Source organism: Cyprinodon variegatus, unplaced genomic scaffold (assembly GCF_000732505.1).
Source record: "Cyprinodon variegatus isolate N-32 unplaced genomic scaffold, C_variegatus-1.0 Scaffold1838, whole genome shotgun sequence".
Taxonomy (NCBI): Eukaryota; Metazoa; Chordata; class Actinopteri; order Cyprinodontiformes; family Cyprinodontidae; genus Cyprinodon; species Cyprinodon variegatus.
In genome coordinates this window covers 39626-54438 of record NW_015152291.1, presented here as the reverse complement: position 1 = coordinate 54438, position 14813 = coordinate 39626, and the positions used below count along the sequence as shown (strand labels likewise).

Sequence of the window (14813 nt, the reverse complement as noted above, 5' to 3'; positions counted from 1 at the left end):
CATCCATCCATCCATCCATCCATCCATCCATCCATCCATCCATCCATCCATCCATCCATCCATCCATCCATCCATCCATCCATCCATCCATTTCCTTCTGCTTATCTGGGGCCGGGTCGCAGAGGCAGCAGTCTACGCAAAGATGCCCAGACTTTCCGATCAACGCACACTTCCTCCAGCTGCTCTGGGGGGACCCCTAGGCGACACCAGGCCAGCTCAGAGACATAGTCCCTCCAGCGTTTCTTGGGCCTTCCACGAGGCCTCCTCTCAATGGGACATGCCTGGAGCACCTCCTGAGGGAGGCAACCATGAACTTCTGAAACAGATGCCCGAGCCACCTCAGCTGGCTCCTTCCAACGTGGAGGAGCAAAGACTCTACTCCGAGCTCCTCCTGGGTAACTGAGCTTCTCACTCGATCTCAAAGGGTGCGCCCAGCCAACCCGCTAAGGAAACTCATTTCGGCCGCTTGTATTCATGATCTTGTCCTTTCAGTCATTACGCAGATCTCATGAACATAGGTGAGGGTAGGAATGTTGATCGATGGATAAATTGAGAGCTTTGCCCCCCCGACTCAGCTCCCTCTTCACCACGACAATCCTATACAGCGACCGCATCACTGCCAACACTGCACCAATCCATCTCTCAGTCTCACGCTCCATCTCTCCCTCACTTGTGAAAAAGACCCCGCAATACTTAAACTCCACGACTTGAGACAAGGACTCGGCACAAACCTGAAGAGGGGAGTCCACTTTTCTCCGGTGGAGAACCATGGCCTCAGATTCGGATGTGCTGATCCTCATACCGGCATGATGTTCATTATGGACAAACTGTGATTAGCACAGAAGTGCAATAACAGAACACCGCTCAAGTTCAGATCGGGGAGGCCGTACCTAATGATAACCCCTGTCCAGGTCTTACTGTCACTCCCATGTGGGCGTTGAAGTCCTACAGTAAAACGATGGAGTCCACAGTTGGAGCGCCATCTAGTACCCCTCCCAAGCAATCCAAAAAGGCTTAATTTGATAAATTGAGTAAAAAAAATAAATAATCTAATCAAGTGAAAAAGCTCTTAAAAACTAAAGGTATGTCAGTGAATCCAAGTCAACTCAAATCTTTGAGTTGACTTTTAAAAATTGTTTTTCCTTATACAAAGAGACAAATGTATTCACATATCAAAACAATTGTCTCCTTTACTATTCTTTGTGGTTGACACTTCCAGAAGGGGAAGCAGATTTTCACCAATATGGTTTTAAGTGGCAGCAAAGAGCTGCTGACCTTGACTGAGGACATTGTCAGATGGTGAGAGGAATACTTTGAGGGTCTCCTCAACACAACTGACACTCCTTCTGTGGTGGAAGCAGAGACTGAATGCTCACTTGTTCCTCACCAAGTCTGAAGTCGCCATAGTGGTCAATAAACACCACCGTTGCAAGGGTTTTGGGGTGGATGTCGTCCACCCTGAGTATCTTAGGTCTGTGGATGTTGTACTGGAGTGGTGGTTTTCCTACATAAGACGAGGGGGTGTGTTCTAGCTACAGGGGTATCTCACTTTCTGCATCCCTAGGAAGGCCTATGCCAAGCTGCTGGAAAGGAAAGTCAGGCTAACTGTAATACCTTGGCTTTAGGAGGAGAAGGCTGGTTTTCATCCTTGCCTTGTAGTGTCTTGTGGGGGGCTGTCCAGGATGGCCAGAAGGTCCCTTTTCTAGGAGCTATCCGGTTGATGTACAGTAGAAGCAGAGCAGGGACTTGGTATGCACTGCTGGTATTAAGTTGGACCTGTATGTTGGACTCTGGCAGGACTTTCAGGATAAAAGGTGTAAATGGGTCTGGTTTGGGAAACAGTGGATGTTGTTCTCGCTTTTTATGGATAATGTGGTTCTGCTGGTTCTGCAGGTGCAAATAACTAAGGTTCAGAGGAGTCAGCATAGATGGCTTGGATATCTTTTGAGGATGCCCCCCCGATACCTCTCCAGGGAGGTATTTCCGTCATATTCCACCTAGAGGAGGCCCAAGGTAAAGCCCATGACACACTGGAGACCCTGTGCCTCTCATGCTTCCCCCAGCAGTGCTGGAGAAACTATCTGGTGAAGTCTCAGAGTCTCTCCTGAGACTGTTTTACCTGTGAACCGGTTTTCAGATAATCAGAAGATCATTAATATTAGTAAATGTTTTCTTTTGCACATTTCCTTCCTTGTATTTGTTGCTCTAGATTGGTTGAAACGCATAAAAAACCCACAATGAAGAGTCTAGAGACCTTATACAGCAGGGTAAATACTGCAGAAAAGGGATAAAGATTGCCACCCTGCTTTATCTTCTCAGCCAAAGCTTTTCATGCTTTTGGATGACTGATGAATCTATCCATCTACATGTGAGAGTTGCACTCTAAATTAACCTAAATGTTATATTTTATCCCCAAATTAAGTTGACTGAAAAACAATAATCTTTGAGGATTACACAAAGCATGAAAGATTGCTTATAAAACAAACAACTCAAAGAAATGTACCTTAAATGTAAAAGGACACAGATTAAGATCATTCTTCTCCTCAAAGTCTTTGCATCAGAATCACTGGGGTGATGCAGAATTAATGAGAGAAAACTGCTGGGGAGGTGGTGGGCATGAAAGCATCAGACAACGTCTTCTGCTCTAAGAGAATTATTAAAGGGCCGGTTGCCAGGCGGAGACGAGGAGATCAGTGGAAGCCAGGCTCAGCGCTGCTCCGTGCAAGTCAGGAGGGAGGTCGAGAGCAGGAAAATATGTTCTGTTTTGGCTCCTGCCATTTAGTACCATCTGCTCGGTCATTTGGGTGTTTGTGTTTTATTTTTTTTCCCCTGTAAAGTTGACAGGGGGACAAATGCTGCGGGTGTGAAGCAAGTTAGAATGATGGATGCTCTCTGTTTGCAGAGTGTCAGTAAACACAGCAGCCTAGATCAAGCGTGATGCAGCAGAGTAGAACTCAGAAAAAGTATGATGATGTACCACTCATCATTAAATTGCTATTCGTTTTGTCATAAGTCGAGATCAAGTTTTTCATTGATTGCATGATTTGAGGTATCTGAGGCCGCATGCTTCAGACAATTTTTTGTAAAATGGTACATGGAAGCAAACTATTGACTAGATCATATCCTCCCTGTTTTCCACTAGGTCAGAATAAAGCTTGTGCTTTTTGTGTTTAAATGTGGTTTTCCCATCCCAGCAGTTCTGATTAGCAAACATGCCTAGGGCCTAATCTTTCTTATAAAATACATGCAGATTTGTTTGCCTATGCACAACAGATCTTCAGTCAACAGCAAAAGCAAATTATTATACTTAATTACATTTTATCTTTAATATTTTCCTAATGAAATATTAAATGGATGGATGGATGGATGGATGGATGGATGGATGGATGGATGGATGGATGGATGGATGGATGGATGGATGGATGGATGGATGGATGGATGGATGGATGGATGGATGGATGGATGGATGGATGGATGGATGGATGGAAGAAAGAAAGGAAGGAAGGAACGAACGAACGAAGGAACAAACAAAGGAACGAACGAAGGAACAAACAAAGAAACGAACGAAGGAACAAATGAACGAACAGCTTTTGTTATCTGCATCTCAGATTGAACCGGAGGGGTTCCCCTTATCCAGAAGTACACTCATACTCTCACATCAACCTGAGGGTATCATTGTATCGCAACAAGCCTGTGTAAATTCTCAGTCATGGGTCATGGAAACCACAGGCTCTCATCAGAACAGGAACTGCAAGCTTAAGCTTCATAGTTTATTTTTGGGGTCCCATACTCAAAGTTAATTTTGCTTTGTTCCTATCATGTTTTGTTTTATCTGTTAGGTAACCTCAGTTTCTCTGTTCCATCTCATACATGTTAAATGGTCTTGTTTTCTTGCCAGCTTGCAATTATCCAGATCTGGCCCTGCTGTTTTAAACCATTCATTTAATCCATGCTGTTACTGCCTCATCATATGCCATAACTTTATATGTGGTTTTTGCAGTGGTGTATATGTTTTTTGCAGATGTGTATTTGTATTTTAAAAGTGGAAAATACTGTTTTTGTCAAGTATTTTCAGTAAGGCTCCTATTTTTCACCTTCAACTTGTTATAACAGTGGTTTTGCTTTGTTGTCTGACTGCATAACTGAACATGGAAAACCTCCTCCCGAGTGGTGCCCGACTTTACACGAGTCAATAAAGTGAATGTGATTGGTCGATTATCAAGGGGACGGGATTGTTGTGGCGGAAGGTTCACAAGCAAGTGGCCGGTGTCTCGGAAGCATCTTGCTAAACAGTTAGCAACTTAGTGCTAGTAGGTTCCAAATGGGAAATTGCATTGGGACCATGTAGTACTAAATTGGTGGCTTGGAAACAACACTATCAAGGAACGCTATGGGCAGCAGAAATATGCAAAAGGAGGACAGTTTTGTGTAGGACGTCGTGGATGAGTCTCCTCCGTCATACATTTTTTATTTAGAGGAGGAAAGTGGGGACAAAGTTGTTGTGGAAGAGAACGCCAGGGCGGCAGAAGCTTGGTTTGGTGTAGAAGGCTTACAGCCGTATATGTTTGAGCCCTTGCCTCACAACGCTGCCAGTTCTGTTAGCTCTACTCCTGCAGAAGACACAGATGTCCATCCCTGTGAACACTGGGATGGAACTCAATGGTATCGTTGCGTATATTAGCTACGACATATGAATCGAGATCCTATGACTGAAAAAATATGATTGACAGATGACCGTTGATATATGATTTGGTGAATTTAGGTGTACAAGCTGACGTATAACTGGCCTGCATAGAATGACGAAAAAAAAAAAAAAGATTTTAAGACAGGGTTTTTTTTTTTAAATAGGAATTTTCTAACTTTGGGGACAAAAGGGTATGATAAAGAATACATTCATATACATGTTTAAGCCAGAATGATTTGAAATTAAATATGATTTCCCTACGACTTTAAAGTGTATTCTGGAAACTCCCAATGAGTCCAAAGCTTTTTGAACCACCTTGGAGGCAATGAGTGGTCATTTTCTGTGTGACTTTTTGTCTAACTTATTATTTGTTTGTGCCCCACTCAACTTTAAGCATTGCTACAGTTCATTGAGGTTTTGAAGAATTGTGTTATTGTTCAGATTGAATTAAATTAAATTCATTTATAGTGCTAATTCACAGCACATGCCATCTTAAAGCACGTTACAGAGACAATACTTTCAGATTGGTTAAAAGTTTTTGATAAGGAAAATGAGTTGATTGCAACAAGTCATTGACATGCAAGACATGCTCCTCCTGGATGAGCTTGCAGCGACTTTTTTTGCTTGCATTTGTTGTTTGTTGAAGAAGAATCCACCAGAGCATTTCAGTCACATTGTGATCTAGACTTTGACTGGACCATTTTATTCTTGCAAAATTGTATTTGTAAATTTGCAGTTAAGATTGTCTTGTAAATGACCCTTTTTGAGCTAAGCTAAGACAGACATTAGATTTGGTATTGCTTCACACAGAAAAGTATTTCATACAGCAGCACTACTGGAGGTTGTGATAACAATAACCTTAATGATTAAATCTATTTATTAGGACACATTTTTGTTTCTTTACTGTTTCACAATGTTTACATAATCCTGCATGAAACCTCTTCAAGCTGATTGGGTAAATCAACAAGTGGCTCCTACCTCCAATGTCAAGCTTTGAGCCAGTCACAGCAGTAGTAGCAGCTGTGACATATCACATTCTTGTTTCATAGAGAGCAGAGATAACTGATAAATCAAATGTTTACGAAATCAGGTCAGGAACAATGCTTAATCATCTTTCTCATCCACAAAGGCACAAGTAACATCATTTTGCTTGTTTTTCAAAAAGGAAATCAAGGGTATCTCAACTAAAACAGGCTGAATAGCAAAGTCTACGATGCGTCCAATGATGCAGTCATTTTGTTTCGCTTCAGCCTGTCTCTTCTGGTTGACTGTATTTCATTTTTCCAAACCATTTCTGTCTTTGAGGCTAATGCATCTATTGGCTTCTGGCAAGATGTAATTTTGGGAGTTTTTAAATTCACAAATCTCGAGACAATTGATCTTGCTTGCGAGGTAAGTATTTTGCAGCTCTAATAAAAACGGTGTAATTGTGGCTGCAAAACCAGAACCTATATCACCATCTCTGCATGCATGTGCTTAGTGATGTATAGGCACACATTTCTACTTCAATTTCATCTGTCTAAAAAACATTGTTTCAAAAACACTTCAGCGATTTTACATGGTGATTAAATCTGAGATTGAGCTCTAGGATTCTTTGCAATTTTTCTAAGCATTACACACTCTCACCTTGAGGTGAATTTGACATTCACTCTGAAATACTGACATTTGTACAGACAGGATCTGACTCTGCCTCTAGAGTAAAACGACTAAAACAAGCCATCTGCAAAAAACACCTGCTTTAAACAAAAGTGGTGTGGTTTGCTGATCATCAGGTGCATTTTGATTAACATCACCTTTCTTTTTCCAAAAAAAAAAAAGAAAAAGTATGAGGGTATATCTCTCTCATTTTAAAAATCACTCCATCTAGAGGATATAAACACGCTAAGTTTTTTTTCTCAAGCTGTCGTTTAAAAAATCCTAATCAGTATATGTGATTCTAATTGTTTTATTTCGTCATGGTCTCAGACATCAAAGTTTTCATGTCACAGCAAAGACTTCACAACAGAGGAGACTAAATAATGAAGACAAAGAGGCAGAAAAGAAATGTGTCATCATCACGGCCGGGACAGGACCATGCTTTGTACCCATGGCATTTTCCTGCAGCTCTTAGGGGTAATAAATTGCTTTTTGTCTGCAGTGATATTTTCATTATGCCATGGTGCTCTCCCTCCTCATCATCATCACTTAAATGGAGCATAATGTGAGTCTGATGGTACAGAGCTTATTGTACCCAGGATTACCAAGTCAGTTGGTGCTTTACTTTAAAACCCACAGTGCACGACGTCAAAACAGTGACATAAGGGTAATTAAGGGACCCTTTGTACCTTTTATTCTTTAACACCACTGCTTTGTGTCTTCACTGGATGTGCTACAGGAGGATGTCAAGGTTATTAACTAGTGGAGAGACAGAGATAGACTGAGCAATGGGGGGTTAGGAAAGGTTTAAAGGGTCAGAATAACCAATTGTTGATAGAGCTGATAAAAAGACCAGAAGCAAAGATGGTGTGTGTTCAGAAAATTCTTATAAAGGGGATCCCCTGAGAGACAGAAGACTTGAAAAATGGAGGGGAATATTGAACCAGAAACAAAGAGGAACTCAAGGGAGGGAAAATTCAATATCTCTGCCCCCTAAGGAAGTGCAGTATGACAGACTAATCCCTGCAAAAAAACCACCGCATATCAAAGGAATAAACAAAGGAGAGCAACAAAACAACCTTCCCACTGGCGCCTAGAATAAGTCAGTACAGCTTAAATTTTGAGGATTAAAGTTTGTGTCCTCAACTTTTTAGTAGACACTAACCATTCAAAAAAACAATTGAAATTGTCAAACAAACTTGAAATAGAAATAAAACACACCTGATCTAGATTGCCAAGTCCTTTACAAAACTAAAAAGCTTTAAAGTGGGATTTAGAACAGTGCCTTCCTGTATATTTACCAGGGTTATGTCTTGCAAAAATGACTTGTGAAAGATACGTTTTAAAATTTTACATAAAAGCATTTTTTATCCCAAATTCAGAAAAGCAAGGAGAGTCTGCACATTTCTCATAGGAGGGTTTATTTACCATCATTAATCACATCCTCTATTATTTACTGTACTTTAGTTAAAATTCAATCACTAAAACATTCCATTTGGTTAAGAGCTAACCAAACAAATAACAATAATGGATGAGAAATTAAAAGTTCAGAATATTATCTGATATATGAAAGTGAAACAGTCAAACATTTATCAGCCTCTCAGGTGTTGGATAGAAGAGCACCATGGGCTTGTTCTCCAAGTCCCCCATAGCTATGATTTAATAGTGGGTTGAAGTAAACAATTGCAAGTTTCATGAATGTTGAAAACATTACTTTATCAGCTGCTAACACCAGAACCAACATGATAGAACGGAGCAAGACAGCAATTATGGCGTGGTACAGAATTGGGATTTTGATTTACACCAGGAGTGGTTGTATTATTTCAGCTGTGGGGTTGCAAAATTACTGTGTCTTACACTTAAAATTATATTCTTATTATACTTTGCAGATCAGATAAATTGTTTCCCAATATTACCGTTATAGATTCTGTTGTTCTGCGAGACACTGTTTTGCATCAACTGTTCCGTGTGCAGCAGCTGCTGCATGTTTTGTCTGTTCAGGAACAGATAAGTTTCAGGATTTGGTTTTGGTTTGAGGACCCAAATGCAGAGGCAGAGGTGAGTTTCTTGTTGGTTTAATGAAGGGTAAACTGAACACAGAGGCAGGAATCCAAAAATCAAAACATGAAAACAAAGTCAAACAAACCCGAAACCATGGAGACATCTGGGGAAAAAACAATCACGATGAGGAGAACTCAGAGAGACGGAGTTGGAGTTGGAACCAGCACTGAGGAACTGAAACAGAGGGTGTATTTATGGGAGACTGAAACAAAGAGAGGACTAAGGAGCAGATTGGGAGCAGGTGTGAACAGAGCAGGCAGGAAAAGTGCTAGAGAAAGAGGAGAACACAAGAGTGCAGCAGAGGGCAACAAATAAAAACCTGAAAACAACCAGAAAACACAACAAAATAAGAATTAAAACACTAAAACAAGAAAACATGGAGGAAAGTAAAACTGAAAACTCAAAAGAAAACATAATAGAAACAGAACTATGACAGTAAGTGCAATCTAGAACCCTCCTGGACAGTTGCTCTGAGCATATTGTTGCCACATCTGTTGATTATCTGTGTGATTATACTAAAAATCCCCTTTCACTGTGACATTTAAATGGCCACACTTTCCAGAACTTCAGAAAACAATGTCTAATGAATCTTGCACACAGATTCAAATGTTTTTTTTTTTTCAAAACAGTTCAGCTACACACTCAGCCCTCTCCAGAGAATTTCCATGTTCCTAAAAAGGGAAACATGGGAAATCAAATATTTTGACATTGAATGTTTCATATGATATATACAGCTATTGGAAGGAAATATAAATATTCAGATAGTTCAAATAGTGAGTGATCATAAACATGCAGTGACTTTTTTCTAAGAAGTGAAATTAGCTAAATTAAGCAGTAGTGGGTCATATGCATGACCTTTTTCTTCTGCTCACAATACAAACACAAAAAAAGAGGCAAAGATTGCAAGTCTAAAAGATTTTTGGCCAACATATTCTGTTTTGTTTAGTTTTCTAAACAGCAGACCTGCAAGATGATTTGTATTTTGAATCTATCTAGACCTCTTTGCTTGTTTTAATCAAATATTGCAAGCCTAGTTTATTGTTGAGCAGGTAGAATCGGGAAAAAAACAAAAATAAAATAAGTTTTCACAATTTTTAATCCGTAGAAAAATGCCCTAATAGCAGAAAGGTTGTACACCACAGCTCTAGACCGTTCATTTACGAGACACATGAATGCATATTAACAGCTATTTATGAAATACTTTTTATGATTTGGCACTTTGAATTTATAAAAACATTAATAAAATATCCTGAATGTCATCGGCCTGGAATGTCAAGGATATTTCAAAGGGACTTAGTAAAAGCAATTAAATGTATATGAAAGGTCAGACATGTGCATCTGTGCATACAGTATTTGAAGCCATTTTGAAGGTGTTCCACAGCATTCACGATTTGTGTCAAATTTAATCGGTTTGTTTTACTCAGTTGTGTTTTGATGGTGTGAAGCAAGAACAGGAGACACTAAGAAGAGTCCAGGTGAAGCACAAATAGCTAAAGTACTTACCGTTGGTTCTGGAGATGTCCTCAGCTGCTTTGTTGGAAAGCAGATGGTTTAAACGGCCCAGGAAAGCTGAGCATCTGTAAGATTAGGGTTTTGTATTTGTGGGGTTTATCTGATGGGTAGATTCTTCCTCGAGGTTGTAGCTCTGGGTAACAGGAGAAGGGCAACTGAAGCAGGTAAGCAGCTGATGTTAGTTTGACCACCAACCACTGCCTCTTGACAGTTTGAAGTCTGAAGCTTTGCTCTAAGACATGCTGTATAGTTTTTGATAGAAGGTAGGGGAGTGTAAACAAAAACAGCCTGTCAGAAAAACGGCAGAGACGCTGACCGAAATTGGAGTCTCTCAATTGGATCAACCGTGAGCTAGATCCCGTTGGCCCTGTGGACCCCGAACATCCGACCTCCAACCAACCCCACCGCGGTCATAATCATCCTACTTACGTTACAATGGCTTACTGTTCTGTTTTAACACAACAGTAAGGATTTCAGTTGTATTTACATCTATCTAAGATATCCCAACATATTTCTTTTGAAATGCGTGGTTAATTGTAAAAATATACTTACATTTGTGCAGTTCTTTTCAACAGCCGGACAGCATTTTTCCTTTCACTGAATAAGTTCTGGGAGGCCACTTCTTTCCTAAGTCAGCTCCTGATCTCACTTGGTCTGAAGGGATCATTTAAGGGTTGTAGGGCACTTCCCCCTAACTCTTAAAATTAATGGGACACACTATCCTTACAAGTGAACACGCAAAACAAAGTTCTAGGGTCCAAAACGAATGCAAAAGAGAAAAATGGGACTGGGCCTAAGACCTGCAGGTGAGCCATTCTCCCCATCAAGGTCCGTCTGTGAAGTAGAGATTCTATAAATAAGAAGCAGTGTTTGGTTGGTTCAGAACCAGCCATTGAAATGAACCGAGCCCTTGTTTGAAGGAACTGGATTGAATCACCATCAATAATTGATTCATTACATTCTCTTTTTTTTTTTAAACTGCACAAGTCAGTCGGGAGGGAACCTCGGCTTTATGTGACTCGCGCAATTGTATACGTTACAACAAGCTAACTGCTAAAGCCTGGAATACCAAGGCAAGGCAAGGCAAGGCAAATTTATTTGTATAGCGCAATTCAGTACAAAGACAATGCAAAGTGCTTTACATGATTAAAATACAGGAAGATAAAACAGAATCAAAGCAAGTAGGGAAAAAAACAACAACGGCTGAAGTTAGCTTTGCTGAGCTAACATAGAGATATGATGTCAAAGAAAGATTTTTCAAGTAGCACTTGAAAATCACGCTGATTTACCGACCCAGGTACTATATGTATCAGTGACAAGACAGACAAGAGAGAATCAGGCTGATTCTCTCGTGTCTGACTGAGTCGAAGTTCAGGAGAGTCAGGAGCATTTCAGGCTGCTGATTCTCTCTCCTAGTGAATCGGTGATGGATTCATTCACGATGTCAGACCGTTTTTAGGCTTGAAGAAACATGGCCTGGTTTATGCAGCACTCAAATCACCCGGCTGCTTCCCCTACACACGTTTTATTCCTAAGAACTGAGATAGGACTAATTTTATATGGAATTTATGATACTGTGATTTATGTAATACATTTTTAGATGTAAGTTTTTTATAAGTGTTTGTTTAAATTTTAAATCCAAAAGTCATAATCCAGTCATATTGTATTAATTTCTTTCATCTAAGCCAACTGATTTCTCTTTGCTAGAAATTAAAAACAACGTGGTAAGAGCTTGAAAGGTTTGTCTGACATTTGTTACCTCTTTTAACTTTTAGGAAACATAAAACCGTGTTAAAGTTATATATGAGCACACTTATTTTTAGCAAAGCCATGTTTGTTGCCTGTCATAAATGTAAAGGAGCAGAAAATGCAGATATAACTATGTAAATAGCGCCCTTCATAGGACCAAAGCTATGTTCATTTCCAACTGTAAAACTGAAACGGTAGTTAAATTAAATGAATGATTTGCAACAAATCTTTAGAATAAATCATTTTATTAAACTGATTCTGAGGATTCAGTTAACTCAAATGAATTACCATTTCCATCACTAATAAAAAGGAAGAAAAAACAAGTACAAACCAACACTCAAGCAGCCAAATGCTTCCTTATCTCATTTACCAGTCAGTTTTTCTGGAGCGTCTACAGCAAACAGCAATCCTGATCAGCCATTTCACAGGTGATGAATCTGAGGTCTTTTCACAAATGCTGCAATGCCTACAAGAATAGTTAGTTGTATGTATTTGACTTCAGATATTTTTAAACCACTTTGTTATTTACCTATATCTACTTCCTGAATCTATTCTTTAATAGAATCACTTGTCTGTATGCTGTCTGTATTTGCCTTTTTATTATGTCATGTTGGTTTTTATTTTTCTGTTTGTAACTTTTAGTCCACTTTTTTTTGTATGAAACAGACTCTAAAAAAAAACTGATCTGGTTTAAGCTGACCAATACGTTTGCAAACAAGCAAAAAAATTCTTCACTTTCTGAGCTGAGTTATAAGCCAGCTAAAACAGAGTCTAAAGCGTGATCTGTTTATCTTTTCAGGGCTGTTGATTTGTAATGAAAAAAATGTTTTACTTTTAATTAGTGTTGCACCGATACCGATACCAGTATCGGACGGGGCCCCGATACTGCCCTAAAATGCTGGTATCGGTATCGGCAAGTACCATCAAATAGGGCACCGATACCATTTTGAGAGCAATAAGTTTATTCAACTATTGTCACCCACTCCTGGTAGGCAATAAAAAGTTCTAATGGATTCACTTTGTATTAGATTTTTTTCCTGCTTCACAAAGGTAGGCAGCAGCTTGACAAAGCCATGATGGCAATTATTTTACATTATTATGGTATCGGTATCGGCCGATACTTCACAGCCAGGTATCGGGTATCGGTATCGGGGCCCAAAAATGGCATTGGCGCAACACTACTTTAAATCTAATAAAATCAGTATTTATATACAGAGAAGGATAAAATACCAGCACAGAAATATGTAACACTCCAGCTCATCCACAGAGACTTCGAATCTTTGATACAAAGGTATTTTTAACCTGAACAGCTTTAAAAGAAATGCTGTTTAGCTGAAGACAGCATAATGAGTGGGATATGATAAGAAAGTAAAGATTAACTTTAAAGAATTTTGAGAAAAATATTATAAATAAGTATGCTGTTCTAACAAAATTTAAACTAAAAGGTACTGTTGGGTTTGGGCTGTTACTGTGGAATGAAACCATAATCAACACGACAATATCACATAGAACAGTAATATAAATGTTAAGGATGAAAAAGGCAATAACGTAACAGACAGATATGAAAAACAAAACACTTCTTTTTTTTCTCACCTACTTGCCTCATCCTGGTCCCACCTGGGATTACAGAGAGGCTGATAAATCAAGAGAACACATTTTCAACTAATTCAACATTTTTCCTTCTCTGTTTAACCTCAGTCAAATACCAGCAATAACACATCAGCTTAATAAAGTTATGGACATTGAATTATTTCTAGAAAATATCAGCATTTAGTTTGTTTTAAAGATTACACACCAGTGTTGTACTGTATAATCAGAGATGCAGTAAAGTCCTCCACAGAGGATGCACCTCATTCAACAAGCAGCTCTTCAACTCAAGCCCTCTCTTTGCTCTTCACTCGATGGACGCAGGGTGAGAATAAACAGTATGCAATAATTTACATTATTTACTCAATCGCAAAGAACATTTGCAATTTTTTTTGTTTTGCTTTCCTTTGCAGTCATTTTTATTTCAACCTCCCTCCTCCACACATTTCAGGTTGGATTAATGTCTCTTCACAGTTTCTGAAAAAGTCTTGGATAAGGCAGAACTTTCTGCTTTGTTTGTCTTCTGAAACAAATGTATGTTGCTTTGTTTTCTAGAACATATTTTAACACACAAATTCAAACTTACAATATTTGTAAGTGAATGTTTTCCCTAATAGAAAATAGAGCATACGATATTCTTTAACAAGAAAGGGTTTTCATATAAAAAAAAAACAAAAACAATAATAGCTCAGCCTATTGTGAAATAAGTGGCTTAAACCAAATAAATAAATAATACTAATATATATCATATTAAAAAAAAGAGTGAATTTCCCTTTAAAATAGATTTTTCCATAGTTAGTTCATGTGTTTATAATTTTTAAAATAATTATTCAGATGTGGAAATATGTTTAGGGAATATGTGATTATTCAACTACTTATTAAATTAACTAATCAAAAGACATCTGTATTATTACACTTTTGATTGCTATGTACTAATTATTCAATGTAAATACATATTATAAACTTTGAAGTAGTATTATTTTCGAAAACGTTACTACCGGTATCCACTGCTCTTCAAACGCAATATAACATTAAAACCTAAGTATCAGATTAAAGTCCACGAGACAAATGTTAAACTTAGTTAACTGATACCAGAATTCAACGAAAGAGGTCAAAGATGCCGGAGTTAATCAGAAATCATTGTTTGCTTCTCAGCACCTCCATTTCTTGCATTTCTGTGACTGTAGAAGCAAACCAACTATTAGAAAGGAATTCAAGGATTCACATCCCAATCAATAAGAGAAGAGCTTCAGTCTCCTTTCTGCAGTTGCCAGGGGTGAAACAACCAAGTGGAATCAGGAGCTGAAGAAAAGCTTTCAACCTGTGTAACAGGAACAGATATCTGCACAGATAGATCGCTACTGGTATTACTTTTTTACCCTGGGTGAGAAAAAGGCCCTTTCTGCGTGAGAGCATTTTAATTCTTCATTAATCATTATTTAAAGATAAAAAACAGAACCCTTTGGCCAGCCTCATCCCCCAAAACTGTGTTGTTATTTCAGAGACATTTACTGTATTAGATCTGCGGTATGGTGAGTCAGTGCTGAGTACTGGGCCAAAGCACTGCAGCCACCCAACTTCTCCT

At 38.9% G+C, this 14813-nt stretch overlaps 1 protein-coding gene across 1 annotated transcript in view; it reads left to right on the top strand.

Moving 5' to 3' along the window:
• The first annotated feature begins 277 nt into the window (after window positions 1–277).
• LOC107104669 (alpha-N-acetylgalactosaminide alpha-2,6-sialyltransferase 3-like) overlaps window positions 278–14813 on the top strand; it is a 35927-nt gene continuing 21391 nt past the window's right edge. Inside the window, exons 1-2 of the mRNA XM_015404721.1 lie at window positions 278–395; window positions 682–829. Of these exons, the coding sequence (XP_015260207.1) occupies window positions 278–395; window positions 682–829 (266 nt within the window). The remainder of the gene's footprint in view (window positions 396–681; window positions 830–14813) is intronic.